The sequence below is a fragment of the Schistocerca nitens genome, chromosome 2, assembly GCF_023898315.1.
Source record: "Schistocerca nitens isolate TAMUIC-IGC-003100 chromosome 2, iqSchNite1.1, whole genome shotgun sequence".
Lineage (NCBI taxonomy): Eukaryota > Metazoa > Arthropoda > Insecta > Orthoptera > Acrididae > Schistocerca > Schistocerca nitens.
The window spans coordinates 810,394,474-810,409,526 of record NC_064615.1 but is presented as its reverse complement, the minus strand read 5'-3'; the positions used below and the strand labels follow the sequence as shown (position 1 = coordinate 810,409,526).

At 45.7% G+C, this 15,053-nt stretch overlaps 1 protein-coding gene across 1 annotated transcript in view; it reads left to right on the top strand.

The window, feature by feature from the left end:
• LOC126235351 (uncharacterized) overlaps positions 1-15,053 on the top strand; it is a 178,396-nt gene that overhangs the window by 139,201 nt on the left and 24,142 nt on the right. The window contains exons 5-6 of the mRNA XM_049944074.1: positions 4,265-4,470; positions 7,856-7,963. Of these exons, the coding sequence (XP_049800031.1) occupies positions 4,265-4,470; positions 7,856-7,963 (314 nt within the window). The remainder of the gene's footprint in view (positions 1-4,264; positions 4,471-7,855; positions 7,964-15,053) is intronic.

Genomic DNA, 15,053 nt, shown 5'->3' with positions numbered 1-15,053 from the left:
GACGCAGGATATGCTCTTGACAACACAGATAAAACTAATAATAATTCATAAACCAAACAACAAAGGTCAGAAATTGAACCTCTATGAAGAACTTTTCATCCGCAGACGGAAAAGGTGGATTAAACATCTTCAGTGACAGTGTCAATGGACTGTTTTTTGAACCTTCTCAAATACATTAGACGACATACACCAATTTTTACTCTCATTTGGTTTTTATTGATCTAAATCTTGGAAACAACACCCAGATCTCCAATCAATACATTAACAAATAAGGTTCCTTGTCCCAATTAGCCTCGAATCTGTAATGCACTGAAAATCGTGCAGAACACAGCGAAATGTGGACAATATATCTATGGACAGATTTGCTGATGAAGCGTTGGCCGATATGCACCTCATGTATGCGTTCATTGATTGTAATGGAAGACAAGCATAACGATGCTTTGCGGAGCTGCTCCCACGGCACCGGCAAACCCATCACAATACAGTGTTTTTTCTGAGGACTGTTGCATTACCCTACGTGTTGTATTGTATGTTGTACGTTTTAGTTTTTCCATGTTAGAATAACTTCCCTGGTGTGAAGATATTTTCACAGAAGCAAACTGAATAAATCATAATTGCATAATTACTCTGTAATGATCCGCCGATTCCGTGGGTTCCTCATACGAGATTTCTCTGAACAATGACTGGAAATTTGTAGGTATTATGGATATAAGGGCAGACATTTCTGTTGATGACTGACGACATTGTTTTGAACAACACTGTATCACTACTTACTCCATTTGGCGACTAATAATGATAGCTGTTAGGAATATCATGTTTTTAGGTGAGTTAGTATCTCCAAGTATGCGTTGTTTAATGTCCCTTGGGCAGAATGTTAGGCACTTAAGTGTGGATGCATCGACGCAGAATGAATTGTCTGTACTGACAAGCGCATACTTCGCTGTGGAGTTACAAGCGTGCAGAAAACATCAGGTAGTACATTATGTGATTTGTTTGTGTGGAAGACCGCTAGACGCAGAGAAAAAACAACTAACACACGCAAGTTGGTACACATTAAGGTACCAATTATCACAATATCTGTACCTATGCCCCCAACACCCTGTACACACAGGATGTTCCACCTAAAAGCTGTCAGGCGCGTTTTTGCTGGCGTTTCGGCAGATACCGGGTGATCAAAAAGTCAGTATAAATTTGAAAACTGGATAAATCGCGGAATAATGTAGATAGAGAGCTACAAATTGGCACACATGCTTGGAATGACATGGGGTTTTATTAGAACCAAAAAAATACTAAAGTTCAAAAAATGTCCGACAGATGGCGCTTCATCTGATCAGAATAGCAATAATTAGCATACCAAAGTAAGACAAAGCAAAGGTGATGTTCTTCACAGGAAATGCTCAATATGTCCACCATCATTCCTCAACAACAGCTGCAGTCGAGGAATAATGTTGTGAACAGCACTGTAAAGCATGTCCGGAGTTATGGCATTGGCGTCGGATGTTGTCTTTCAGCTTCCCTAGAGATGTCAGTCGATCACGATACACTTACGACTTCAGGTAACACCAAAGCCAATAATTGCACGGACTGAGGTCTGGGGACCTGGGAGGCCAAGCATGACGAAAGTGGCGGCTGAGCACACGATCATCACCAAACGACGCGCGCAAGAGATCTTTCACGCGTCTGATAATACAGCTTCACTAACAGCGCCTTTTCAGGTAATGTCAACATGCTGCGACTGCTGGCGCATCTGATTCTCTCTCTCCTTTTTTTTTCTTTTTTTTTTCTTTATTCTATTTCAATTCCCTCTAGACGCTCACGAGAAACAGCACTAAGCACAACACTGATGTGGCACACTGATGATGATTAATACAGAGGATCTGCCAGGCGCTAGGAGATGAGGGAGACCTGAAGAAGGGAGGGAGGGGAAGAGATGGGGGAGGTGAGCGGGGGGTGCGCGGAAGAGGGCCAGGTAGGGAGGGATGTGGGAAGGAGAGAGGCAAGTAAGGGGTGCAGGGTCTCAGGGGAGGGGGGTTCGGAGGAAAATCCGCTCTGGGAGAAGGAGGAAAGAGGAAAAGGGGCCCTGGGGGTGGGGGGGGGGGGAACAAGGCCAGGTTATAGTTGGAAGGAAGGGTAGATGTCACGGCGAAGTTCGTCATCCAGGAGGGGGAGGCGTTGGAAATTGCCCTGATGAAGGAGATGGTGTGGAGGTGGAGAGTGGGAGGGATACAGCGATAGAGGCGCGACAACGGGCGGGGGGTGGAGAGGAAGGAGGAAACCAGAGAGTGGGGGGGATCAAGCCTGCGAACAATGTAAAGGATGCGGTGATGTTGGAGGAACAGGAGGAGGTGGGGGAAGGGGATCAGTTCATACAGGAGCCGTGTGGGGAAGGAAGGCGGATACGGAAGGCAAGGCGGAGCGCATGGCGTTCAAGGATTTGGAGGGCCTTGTAAAAGCGGGTGGAGGCGGAGATCCAGGCGATGCTGGCATAACAGAGGATGATTCTCTCTCTCATTACAGCTCCTTTTATACACGATTCACTGACGTTTTGCTGTCCAGCGCCATCTGTCGGACTTTTGTTTTTGTTCTAATAAAACCCCATGTCATTCCACACATGTGTGTCAATTTTTACCTCTCTGTCTACAGTATTCTGTGGTTTATTTAGTTTTCAAATTTATACTGACTTTTTGATCACCCGGTATTTGTAATTTCGTTTTCTGAATGTGTACCTGGAGTGGCCCCAAACAAATACTGTTAGTCACGTCTTTCATACGACTCCCAGTGTCGACGCAAAATGCTGGTTTGTTTCCTGTTTCAAACAAAATGATTTTTAGAGAGGATTTTAATCGCCCATTCAAGAGAACGGTCCAGAATTAGTCCTGCCCGATATTCGTTTTATCGACGAACATCGGATGTAAGAATAAACAGCACTCCAGCAACGACAGCACCGTCCTGGAGCGCCAAGAGTGATACCGACGTGCAGTGGTGCTGCTCAATCACTACTGGAGTACTAATTGTTCTTAGTGTCCCTGCTAAACTGTCACGGTAAGACGAATATTGCAGTAGTCTAATTTTGGATCACTCTATCGAATGGGCTCGTAAAACAGCGCTTTAGAAATCATTATCTTTGTAACAGGGAACAAACTAATGCTTACCGTCGACACTAGGTGTCGAATTAAAGACGTGACGCCGGCCGCTGTGACCGAGCGGTTCTAGGCGCTTCAGTCCGGAACCGCGCGACCGCTACGGTCGCAGGTTCGAATCCTGCCTCGGGTATGGATGTGTGTGATGTACTTAGGTTAGTTAGGTTTAAGTACTTCTCAGTTCAAGGGGACTGATGACATCAGATATTGAGTCCAATAGTGCTCAGAGCCATTTGAACCATTTTTATTTGGGCTGACTCCAGCTACACACTGCAAAAACGAAATAGCTAATATATGTCGAAACATCAGAAGAAATGCCCCTGACGACTCTTAGGGGCAATTCGCAATGGAAGCTGATAATGCTCTTCGACTTAGAAGACGTTTCATTTCTACTATATGTGCACAATCTCTGGACTTTTTGTGCTTCTGTTTCGTGTTAGTGTGCCACATGATGATGAAAATGTATATGAATAATAAATCTCGTGGTTCTTTCAGCTGTAACATCTTGAAAGTAGCTTTAGTATTATTAAAAATTTACAAATCCAGTGTCATATTACGATAAGTAGAGCAAATTATACCTGATTTGTAGCGAAACTATGTTCAGAACAGATAGCTGGCTACATCCAGCAAACAAAAGGTCAATGTATTCCGGTGTTGTACCTTAAGATGAGGGTGGAAGCTCTCGAAACGCGTCGTGAGAAAGAAAGTGATTGACACAGCTAATTGTTTTAACTTGTTAAAACCCAGCATGAACAGTCACTTCCACAAGAAACTTCTTTTTTATGAGGTTACCGGTTTCGGTCCGTTTTAGACCATCTTCAGACCTCACACCACGATGGTAGACGGTGGCTGCGAACGGAGCAGGTGCGACAACTCCACGAACGCTAGCCGCTTAAGCAATTAGCATTCGTGTAGTCGTCACGCCTGCTCCGTTCGCAGCCACCGTCTACCATCGTGGTGTGAGGTCTGAAGATGGTCTGAAACGGAGCAAAACTGGCTTCTCAAAAATTGTTTTAATTAGTCCTTTATGTCATAAAAAACCGTACTCTCGTAACTCCAATCTAGCACGGACTCGATAGTATTACTGCAGAGGCAGTGTGTGTGTGTGTGTGTGGTGCCCGCAGTGTCGCCGGAACAGCTGGTGTCTCTGCACCGGCGCCTGACGGGCCTGCGCTGCCAGCCGCGGCGCGCCATGGTGACGCTGAACGTGACGCAGCACGACGCCATCACGTTCCCCAGCTGCGTGGCGGTCAGGCGCTGCGCCGGCTGCGACTGCCCGGGAGACGGCGAGCACTGCGCGCCCACCAAGACCGCCACCGTCAAGCGCAAGGCAAGTACCGCCCAGCACTACCACACAGTCCTATCCTCTGTGCGCGTCTGCTGCAGATAGTCCTCTCTGGACATTCCCGGAGCCTGCGTCATTCGAGCCGAGAGAGCTGAGAGTGTGAAGGCGACTATGCACTGGAGGAGCGTATAACGTGTCCTTGTCAATTCGACAGTGGCTGTTTGCCCGTGGAGTAATTCCCCGAGTCCATTATTTCAGCTGCTACAGGCTCTACGACAGACACAGACTGCCTGAACAGTAACAGTTTCTATGACAGCCACTGTATGGGTTAAAATATATCTTTGGTTTCGTTATTGCGCACTTTCGGCAGTCAAATGTTTGCAGAGCACAAAAAAATCGACGCATCAGGAAGGAATTATCCAAATGGCACGGAAATCGTTAGATGTGATGTAAATTACAGACAAACAAATGATTACAGTTTCAGAAAACTTGGAGGTTTTACTCGAGAAAAAGAGCTTCACGAATTGAGCAATAATGCGTTGGCCCACCTCTGGCCCCTATGCAAGATTCGGGATGGCAGGGGTTGATGTCGTCTGAGGGTGATCATGCCAAATTCTGTCCAACTGGCGCGTTGGATGATTGTCGAAATCCTGAGCTGATTAGAGGGCTCTAACCATAATGCTCCAAACGTTCTCATTGGGAAAGATCCGGCGAGCTTGCTGGCCACGATAGTGTTTGGCAAGCACGAAGACTAATCAATAAAACGAGGCACTGAATATGGTCTACGTATCGCTGTGCTGTAAGAGTGCCGTAGATATCAATCAAAGGGTCCAGTTGTGAAATGAAATGGCACCCCAGACCATCACTACTAGTTGTCAGGCTATATGGCGGGCGACAGTCTTATTGGCGTCCTGCTAGTGTTCGAGGCGTCTCTAGACATGTCTTCGCTACTCATCGGCGCCAAGTTCGGAGCTGAACTCAGCACTGAAGACAGTTCTACTCTAGTCAATGAGATTCCGGGCTGAAGACGTGTCTACAGACGCCCTGGACAGCGGTGGGATACCATGCTCACCGTCGCCCGCCATAGGGCCAGACAACCAGAACTGACGGCCTGTGGTGCCACTTCGTTTCATAGTAGTCGGATCCCTTTGGTCGTCATCGGCGTCAGCCTTTCAGCAAAGCGCTACGTCGACGATATTCTGTATCTCGTGTTGTTGACCTTCATGGCAAACCATCGTGGACTTTCATTTCAGCAAGATGACGCTCGCCCACACACGGTGCTTGCCAAACCCTATCTTGGCCAGCAGGGTCGCCGGATATCTCCAAAATTGAGAACGTTTGGAGCATTATAGGCAGAGCCCTCCAATCAGCTCGTGATTTTGACCATCTAACGTGCCAGTTGGATAAAATTTCGTACGGCATCCCTCAGGAGAGCATCCATCAATTCTGTCAATTAATGCCAAGCGAAATAATTACTTCTATAAGCAACAGAGGTGGACCAACGCGTTGTTGACTTCGCCTGTTTCCGAAGCTTTTTCTTTTGAATAAACCACCCAATGTTTCTGAAACTGTAATCATTTGTTTTGCTGTATGTGTACGCCATACCTAGCAATTTACGCCCCGTTCAGATAACTCCTTTGTGGTGCGTCGTAATCAGCCCGACGTTTCGATCTTTGTCATCATCAGATAAAAACTAACAACCCGCAAAAAAAAGTTCATTCTCACTTGCAGCACGGAGAAGAGGTGCCTAAGACAGCCCCCCATAGGCGTAGCTACACCCCACCATGTTCACTCCAAAACCCCTTCTGCAAATAACACCAAAGTAAGTGAAACTATAACAGTTCTGGCGTCTATCGTGATATACATCCGTTCCTGGGTGTAACGTAAACATTTTCTCCTTTTTCTGACAGAGACAACCTCGAAGTCTGAACAGGTTTGTATGGCTGTTGTGGTGAACGCCTGTCTATAACAATTTGAATCATTGATTCTCTGTGTAAGCGAGATCACAGTAATTACCTCTGCGCTCACCTTCTTTGCGCAGACCTCAGTCGATCCTAACATAATCACGTAACACCTGAGTTTCAGTGGATGGGCGAAGGATGTATCTCACTTGTCAGAAACTCAGGACTCTTTCCAGTTGTGACGAAATGTCTCCCAAGTACTTTTTTCGCCGTATCAGTCCAATTATGGACAATGTGCAACAGTCACTTATGATTTATTATTTCCGGCAGATTTTCTTTTTCCTTTCTTCCCAATTCTTTTCATTCTTTCATAATACCGTTTCCTCTGTTCTTCAGTACGATTCCTTTGCGCTCTTTTTTCCTTTTCCTTAACTGAGGTCATGAAGTTTCCTCTGTATTAGGTATGTTCTTCAGAAATATTTCTTTCTTCTAAGTCTTTTTGACTTTCCTCGCTCTACTTATTTTTTCCTCTTTTTGCTGTTGAAGTATTGAAATATTTGTGTAGTTAGCCTACTTTCCTCACTTCTTTATATATGGCCAAATAAAGTGACAATTTTTTCCGAATTGTGTAAAATCTTCTTCAGTTTCGTTCTTTGTTACTCACTATATTTGCAATTTCCATCTGTTTCCGACACCAGAATTTTTAAGGATTTTTATCTCCTTCTCAGTTCCTCTCCATTTCTTCTAGTTTGAGTGAAGCTATGCATTCTGCTACGAAAAGTGATTGATGTCCTATTACAGTGGTATAGTTCCTGATTTTTGTTTTTATGGGAAATGACTTTTTTATTATATGTAGCTTTGGAGAGTTCGTACACAGTCACTGTCGATCAGGTTCGGTGTCATTAGCTTATATATTATCCCATTTATTTGTATACCTTTTTCCAGGATTTTGAGCTGTTGAATTTTGTTTATCCTTCTGAAGTCTGTTTTTAGTGATTTCGGAGCATATAAGACATTAGTCATGTACTTCTTTTTGGTTGTATACGTATACGTAAACAAGGCTTTTTCTGTCAGCAGTTTTTCCGGGAGATTTATCTGAATTATGGCTGAATGCACGTCTTTGGATAAGGTGCTTAGGTCATCTGCGGAAGCCAGATAACGGATTTTGACTCCTTTACTTTTTACATGATATGTATTCACAGTTGCGAATGCGAACAACCATCAGCATGCAAGCACTGAGTAACATATCACTTCCTCTCACATACGTCTCACGAAATGACCGCAGCGAGATAATCCAAGGAAGTAGTGCTAACACAGAGTGTTGCCGATAGTAACTTTTACCACGCGTCCTTCCCGAATGGAACAGGAAGTGACAAACAGATAGTGGTACCTGAAGTAATCTCCGCCACACTCCATAAGGTGGCTTCCGGAGTATAGATTACATGCAGACTAGATGCTTATGTTTCTAGTTTTACTGACCCTTTCGTATGATATTGAGTGTTTGATTTGTGGCTGTTGTTTATCCGCAGGTGCTGTCTGTAACCAGCCGGTTGCTAGCCAACGGGACGTTGAAGGAGAGCGTTCACGTCAAGGTTATCCCGGTGGAGAGCCACCTAGAGTGCGGTTGTGTCTGCAAGGTACCGTAGCCTATTCTAACATCTGCTTTCTTCTTCTTTCCTTACGGCCTCTGTACGACCACGGTTAGTCCCCTTCATGAATTGCATTTTCTCCTCCTCCTCCAGAACCTCTTCATGCTTTCTGGTCTCTTCTTGCGCTCATGTTGCGCGATCATCAGTACCCTTCTCTCTTATTTGCACCACTGGTGAGTCATTGACATTTTTCTATCCTTCACTGTCGTTTATCTATGGTGTATTGGTCGTTGTATACTTGCTTCTCCACTTTTTCTGCTCTTCCACGTTGATTCCCAGTCCTTTCTGAGTTAAACAATCCACTTGGTTCCTGTCTTCTCTCTTGTGTGCCGGTTGTTTATCTTCAATAAATGTACCACAAATCTTTCCCTTTTCTGGTGTCCCCTGATATTGTCTTCAGGCCCCTGTACAATTCTCCCCTAGGTCTTCGAATTTATCTCTCATCACTTCTTTTAGGCCCCAGAAGCTTCTTCAGTATTTTTCCCTCTTCGTTTAGTTGTTGTGCATCATGTGTTTCCAGTTTAAACGTCTCAGCTGCATATGGTAGCGCACTGCAGTGCACATGCTTTGCGATATTCCTACAGTTTACCGAGAGCAAATACTGTAGCTTTATCAACTGTTCCATCCACAGGAACAACATAAAAATACTGTGATCACGTGTTCACAATAAAGCATTCCTGAAATCAGAAGATAAGACATCATACTGAACCAAGACATTAGTACGGCAGTCATATCCAACGTCACTAAGGGTTCTCTGGTTACTCCCCTGTCACCGTTTCCAAGACTTTCGGGAATACTTCTTTAGTAAGGAATTACCCTACCTGGATTTTACTTCGGGTAGAAACTTTACACTGCTTAAGCTGGCGTGATAGATTGCCATCACGGACACATATTTTCTGTCACTGAGACTGCAGCTGGCTGTAAATACACTCCTGGAAATTGAAATAAGAACACCGTGAATTCATTGTCCCAGGAAGGGGAAACTTTATTGACACATTCCTGGGGTCAGATACATCACATGATCACACTGACAGAACCACAGGCACATAGACACAGGCAACAGAGCATGCACAATGTCGGCACTAGTACAGTGTATATCCACCTTTCGCAGCAATGCAGGCTGCTATTCTCCCATGGAGACGATCGTAGAGATGATGGATGTAGTCCTGTGGAACGGCTTGCCATGCCATTTCCACCTGGCGCCTCAGTTGGACCAGCGTTCGTGCTGGACTTGCAGACCGCGTGAGACGACGCTTCATCCAGTCCCAAATATGCTCAATGGGGGACAGATCCGGAGATCTTGCTGGCCAGGGTAGTTGACTTACACCTTCTAGAGCACGTTGGGTGGCACGGGATACATGCGGACGTGCATTGTCCTGTTGGAACAGCAAGTTCCCTTGCCGGTCTAGGAATGGTAGAACGATGGGTTCGATGACGGTTTGGATGTACCGTGCACTATTCAGTGTCCCCTCGACGATCACCAGTGGTGTACGGCCAGTGTAGGAGATCGCTCCCCACACCATGATGCCGGGTGTTGGCCCTGTGTGCCTCGGTCGTATGCAGTCCTGATTGTGGCGCTCACCTGCACGGCGCCAAACACGCATACGACCATCATTGGCACCAAGGCAGAAGCGACTCTCATCGCTGAAGACGACACGTCTCCATTCGTCCCTCCATTCACGCCTGTCGCGACACCACTGGAGGCGGGCTGCACGATGTTGGGGCGTGAGCGGAAGACGGCCTAACGGTGTGCGGGACCGTAGCCCAGCTTCATGGAGACGGTTGCGAATGGTCCTCGCCGATACCCCAGGAGCAACAGTGTCCCTAATTTGCTGGGAAGTGGCGGTGCGGTCCCCTACGGCACTGCGTAGGATCCTACGGTCTTGGCGTGCATCCGTGCGTCGCTGCGGTCCGGTCCCAGGTCGACGGGCACGTGCACCTTCCGCCGACCACTGGCGACAACATCGATGTACTGTGGAGACCTCACGCCCCACGTTTTGAGCAATTCGGCGGTACGTCCACCCGGCCTCCCGCATGCCCACTATACGCCCTCGCTCAAAGTCCGTCAACTGCACATACGGTTCACGTCCACGCTGTCGCGGCATGCTACCAGTGTTAAAGACTGCGATGGAGCTCCGTATGCCACGGCAAACTGGCTGACACTGACGGCGGCGGTGCACAAATGCTGCGCAGCTAGCGCCATTCGACGGCCAACACCGCGGTTCCTGGTGTGTCCGCTGTGCCGTGCGTGTGATCATTGCTTGTGCAGCCCTCTCGCAGTGTCCGGAGCAAGTATGGTGGGTCTGACACACCGGTGTCAATGTGTTCTTTTTTCCATTTCCAGGAGTGTAGAAATAATGCTTTCCAACCATTTCAGGAGAAGACATTTCCATTTACTTGCATCTAGTAGAGAATGTATGTAATTAAGATGAAGTGTAGCTGGCATTTTGGAAGGTTCCCGGCGCACGCTGAGTGCCTCTGCATAACTTTATGGATAACCCTAAGCGTCAGATGATTTCCCATGACGTTAGTAGGATAGTTTATAGACTGTATGAGATGCTTAATATGAATATTTCGGAGAGGTTTCACAAAGAACCAGGAGCGAACAGAGAGGTGTCAAAAGAAAAGAAAGGGCAGTATCGATTTGAGTGGAGGCAAACCTAATCAGTACGGACTCGCTGAAAGACTGAATCTTGAAAAATTTCTGTGACCTGCTCTGGAAAAGGGAAATCGAGGGACCATACACGGAATTTGATTGAAGGAAGTGGGGTGCTTTCGCTGAAAATCAAGAGCAATAGTTTGTCAGATGCTTCGGTTTTTCGAAGATTGGATATGTGGTCAAGGAGGTCCGACTGATTTTATTTGTGATTACGTTTAGCTTGCTTTTATTTCCTCCCTTGGCAAGATTTTAGTAGAGGTAGTGCGAACCGGGAACCAACGCATAGCACGTTATTCTCGAGAAGCCGCCTCTCAAATGATTTCGTGGTCAACGGGGCATTATACCAAAATCGGCCGTTCATCTGTTCTTCGAAAAACGCCAACGCGCAAATTAAGCTTAACGTCCCCAGCCTACGGACGGAACCCAACCAACAGTGTCACACTCACTACTGTAAAGACGTCTGAGATTTATTTAATCAAGAACATTGGGGCAAAGCCGAGGTATCAGATCTCCTCATCATTCCAGTCAACTGAACATGAACATACGGAGCGAGCACCTCCATACTGTAGGATGAATGTAGCGCACTACTAAAAATAATATGCTATTTCACAGTTGCGTTTGATTGAAGAGATATACGATTGCTTCTTAAGGGTACAGTTACTTTTGGAATCTGATATACATGATTATTTATTGTTATACTTTACGTACATCACATGATCACGTCTTGCTTAAGTTTCGTATCACAGTGCCCCATTAGTAACGACGTTGTTATCGACGTAACGTTAAACTCTAATCTTTCTTTCTTTTTTCGTTCCTTATACGATGGCTTCAACTACAGTCAGATTTTCTTTCGTATAAAACTACAGGTCTGTTGTGGTGGTGGAGAGAGGAGCATTGTAGTGTATGAAAAGGTGAAAAATGATGACTGATTTCTTCTCCTTTATTAGTACGATAAGCTATTTCTGCTGCAGAACGTGTACTCGCATAAGTGCGGAATTATCGTCCTCTGAGGCTTCGTATTACAATGAGCACCATGAATGCACTTGGAGTCTTCAGAGTTCAAATTGCCTCGCCATTTTCGCTGTTGTTTTCGGCATTCCATGAATCAGGCACGATGTTCTGTACGATCTCGAGAGAGCAAGGGATAACAATCACGAGCACATGACGTTTTGATTGAAGACTACAGTAACTGGTAGCACTAACTTCTTACAGTCTTTTTGCATGAGCTACAACTATTCGATAATCTCAGACAAAGAAATTATCCGAAAGGTACGGAAATGGGCAGACGTTTCGTACATGTACAGACAAACAAATAATTACAATTTCAGAAATATTGAATGGTATATTCAAGAGTAAGACCGTCACAAACTGAGCAAGTCAGTAAAGCGTTGGTCCGCTTCTTGCTCTCATGCAAGCAGATATTCTGCTTGGCATTGACTTCCAGATTTGTTGTGTGTCATCTTGAGGTATATCGTGCCCAATTATGTCCAATTGGTGCGTTGGTTCGACCAAACGCCCAGCTGGTAGAAGGACCCTGCCCATGATGCCCCAAACATTCTTAACTGGGGAGAGATTCGGCGACCTTACTGCCAAAGTCATGGTTTGACAAGCACGAAGACAAGCAGTAGACACTCTCACCACGTGCTAGTGTGCTGGCGGGCATTGTCTTGGTGAAATGTAAGCTCAGGATGGTTTTCCGTGAAGGACAACAAAACCGAGCAGTAAGGGTGCCGCGGATTATAACCAAAGGGGTCCTAGTATGAAATGAAATAGCACCCCAGACCGTCAGCTCTGGTTGTCGGGGTGTATGGTGGGTGATAGTGAGGTTGGTGTCCCACCACTGTACGGGGGGTCTCTGGCAGCGCCTTTCCTGGACATCGGGGCTCAGTGCGAAGGGGAACTCATCACTGAAGACCATTGCACTCCAGTTAATGAGATTACATTACTTTTGAATACATTGTGGGAGTGGCAGTGATCAATGTCTTACAAATATTTACTATTAAAAACAGTCTTGATCACGATTTATTTATCAAGGTGATCGGTTTCGACCACTACTGTGGTCATCTTCAGACCATTGAGTAGGAACCTCTTTCTGTTGGAGAATCACTAGTAGCCATTCTCCAACAGAAAGAGGTTCCTACTCAATGGTCTGAAGATGATCACAGTAGTGGTCGAAACCGATCACCCTGATAAATAAATCGTGATCAAGATTGTTTTAATAGTGAAAATGAGATTACAGGCCGCGATGATCAGCGAAGACGTGTCTGGAGACGCCCCGGACAGCGGTGGGATACCAACTTGACCGCCGTCCGCCATGCGGCCCGACACCCAAAAGTACTGGTCTGGGGTACCATTTCATTTCGTACCGGGACGCCTTACCCTACCTTGGCCTCCGCGTCTGAGAAACACGTTTGGGGCATTACGGGCGGTGCCCTCCAACCAGCTCGTGATTTTGACAATCTAAGGCGCCAGTTGGACACAATTTGGCATTTTTCCACGCAGGAGGACATCCGACAACTCTATTAGTCAATCCAAAGCCGAATAATTTCTTGCATAAGGACCACAGGTGGAACAACACGTTATTAAGCTGTTCTTTCTCTTGAGTAAATCACTCAATTTTTCTGAAATTGTAATCATTTGTTTATCTACACATGTATATCACATTTACCGATTTCCGTCCCATTCGGATAATTCCTTCGTGGTGCGACGGTTTGTTTGTGTACACTGCGACAGATGTGGCGATGGAACTTTTGTGTAGCGATTTGGTTTATGCGAGGTGTGACGCCCGCGAGTTTATCTCAGAGAGGTCTGTTACTCTAATGGAAAACGACGAATGAACACTCTAAATTAACTGTCTATCACAAATGAAGACCTGTTCACGTAGTGTACACTTCTACATCTATATCAAGAAATGGACTTCTTGGTCCGTTCCGTCTCCTTCAAAACTGGTCAAGCCATCTCTTCTTTGATCTTCCTAAAAATCTTTTGCCTCTTCGTCTATATCGTTTTATGGCTTTAGTGATTCTTGCATTTAGCATACCGTCTATATGTTCTGTCCATCTTAACTGATACTGATCGAGCGAGGTGGCGCAGTGGTTAGCACACTGGACTCGTATTCGGGAGGACGGCGGTTCAAGCCCGCGTCCGGCCATCGTGATTTAGATTTTCCGTGATTTCTCTAAATCTCTTCAGGCAAATGCCGGGATGGTTCCTTCGAAAGGCCGACTTCCTTCCCTAATCTGGTGGGACCGATGTCCTCGCTTTTGGTCTCCTCCCCCCAAATCAATCAACCAACCTGATATTGTTTTATTATGTCAGTTACACTCAGTTCAGATCGGATGTCATGATTTCTCTTTTTATCCATCAAAGTGTATCCAGCGCTGTGTGTTGTTTGCGGTCATAATCACATGGCCACAAATCAGTTAAAAAATAACGTTCGGCAGTAATTTCAATTTCGTATCAGGCCTGCTTCAGTTAGAAAATGTCCTGAAACGATGCAGAGGGACGATCATAGAGATATCTGATGTCTTCGTGAGAGATAGTGTTCAATGCTACATCCATCACCTGTCACAACAGCTCAAGAGGCCCAACCGCTAATGTTGCTCAGACGGGCCGTCATCCCATCATGTCCATCATATGACGAATGGTACAGAGTGCTGGTGATATGGCTGTCTAGTAAAGTTAATGCACACGGTGCGCAGAGTGCAAGAATAAGTCAAGAAAAAGACTGTTAGAATTACTACTTTACTGTTGGATTTCATGGAGCGATTGGGCTGTACCGCAAACCCAGGATGGTTCATGTCCATTGAACATTTAAAATAAATAAAATCAGTAAGATCAGTTCAATAACACAGTTACCGTGATACCAATTATCTATCAGGAGGTCTGAAATTCTTCCCACAGCGATGCTCTCCCCAAATCCCACGTTGGATAACTTTTTCTTTGGGGCTGGGAGTATGAGTCAGTCCTAGAGGCGTGCATGCATGACGTAGTAGGTTAAGTCGACTGCTTTCTATAGGCAGGTCTGCGGTTGAAACTCACTCTGGCATAAATTTTAAACAGACACAGCAGATGAATATGGATGGCGTGTCCTTTAAAAAGGTGTGAATGAGGTGAACAACCTGGATGGAAAATGAACGGGTTAATTTACTAGCTGATGCTAATTGGAGATTTAGAAATGAGAAGGAGATGGAACGAGCAATGTGACGGACGAAAGGAAGAGTTTCCTAGGTGCACAGATGAGTGGCTCAGTATTTATTTCGTGGATGAGGTGTTGGATCATTATAGGCAGAGGATGTGGAAAGTGTTTGTTTGATTAAGGGGACGAGCTAGCATTGTTTGTAAAGGGTACCAGAACCGCACATAGATGAGAAAATAGGTGGTGGTTACTCTCATGTCTGCAGCTGGCGCAAGATAATT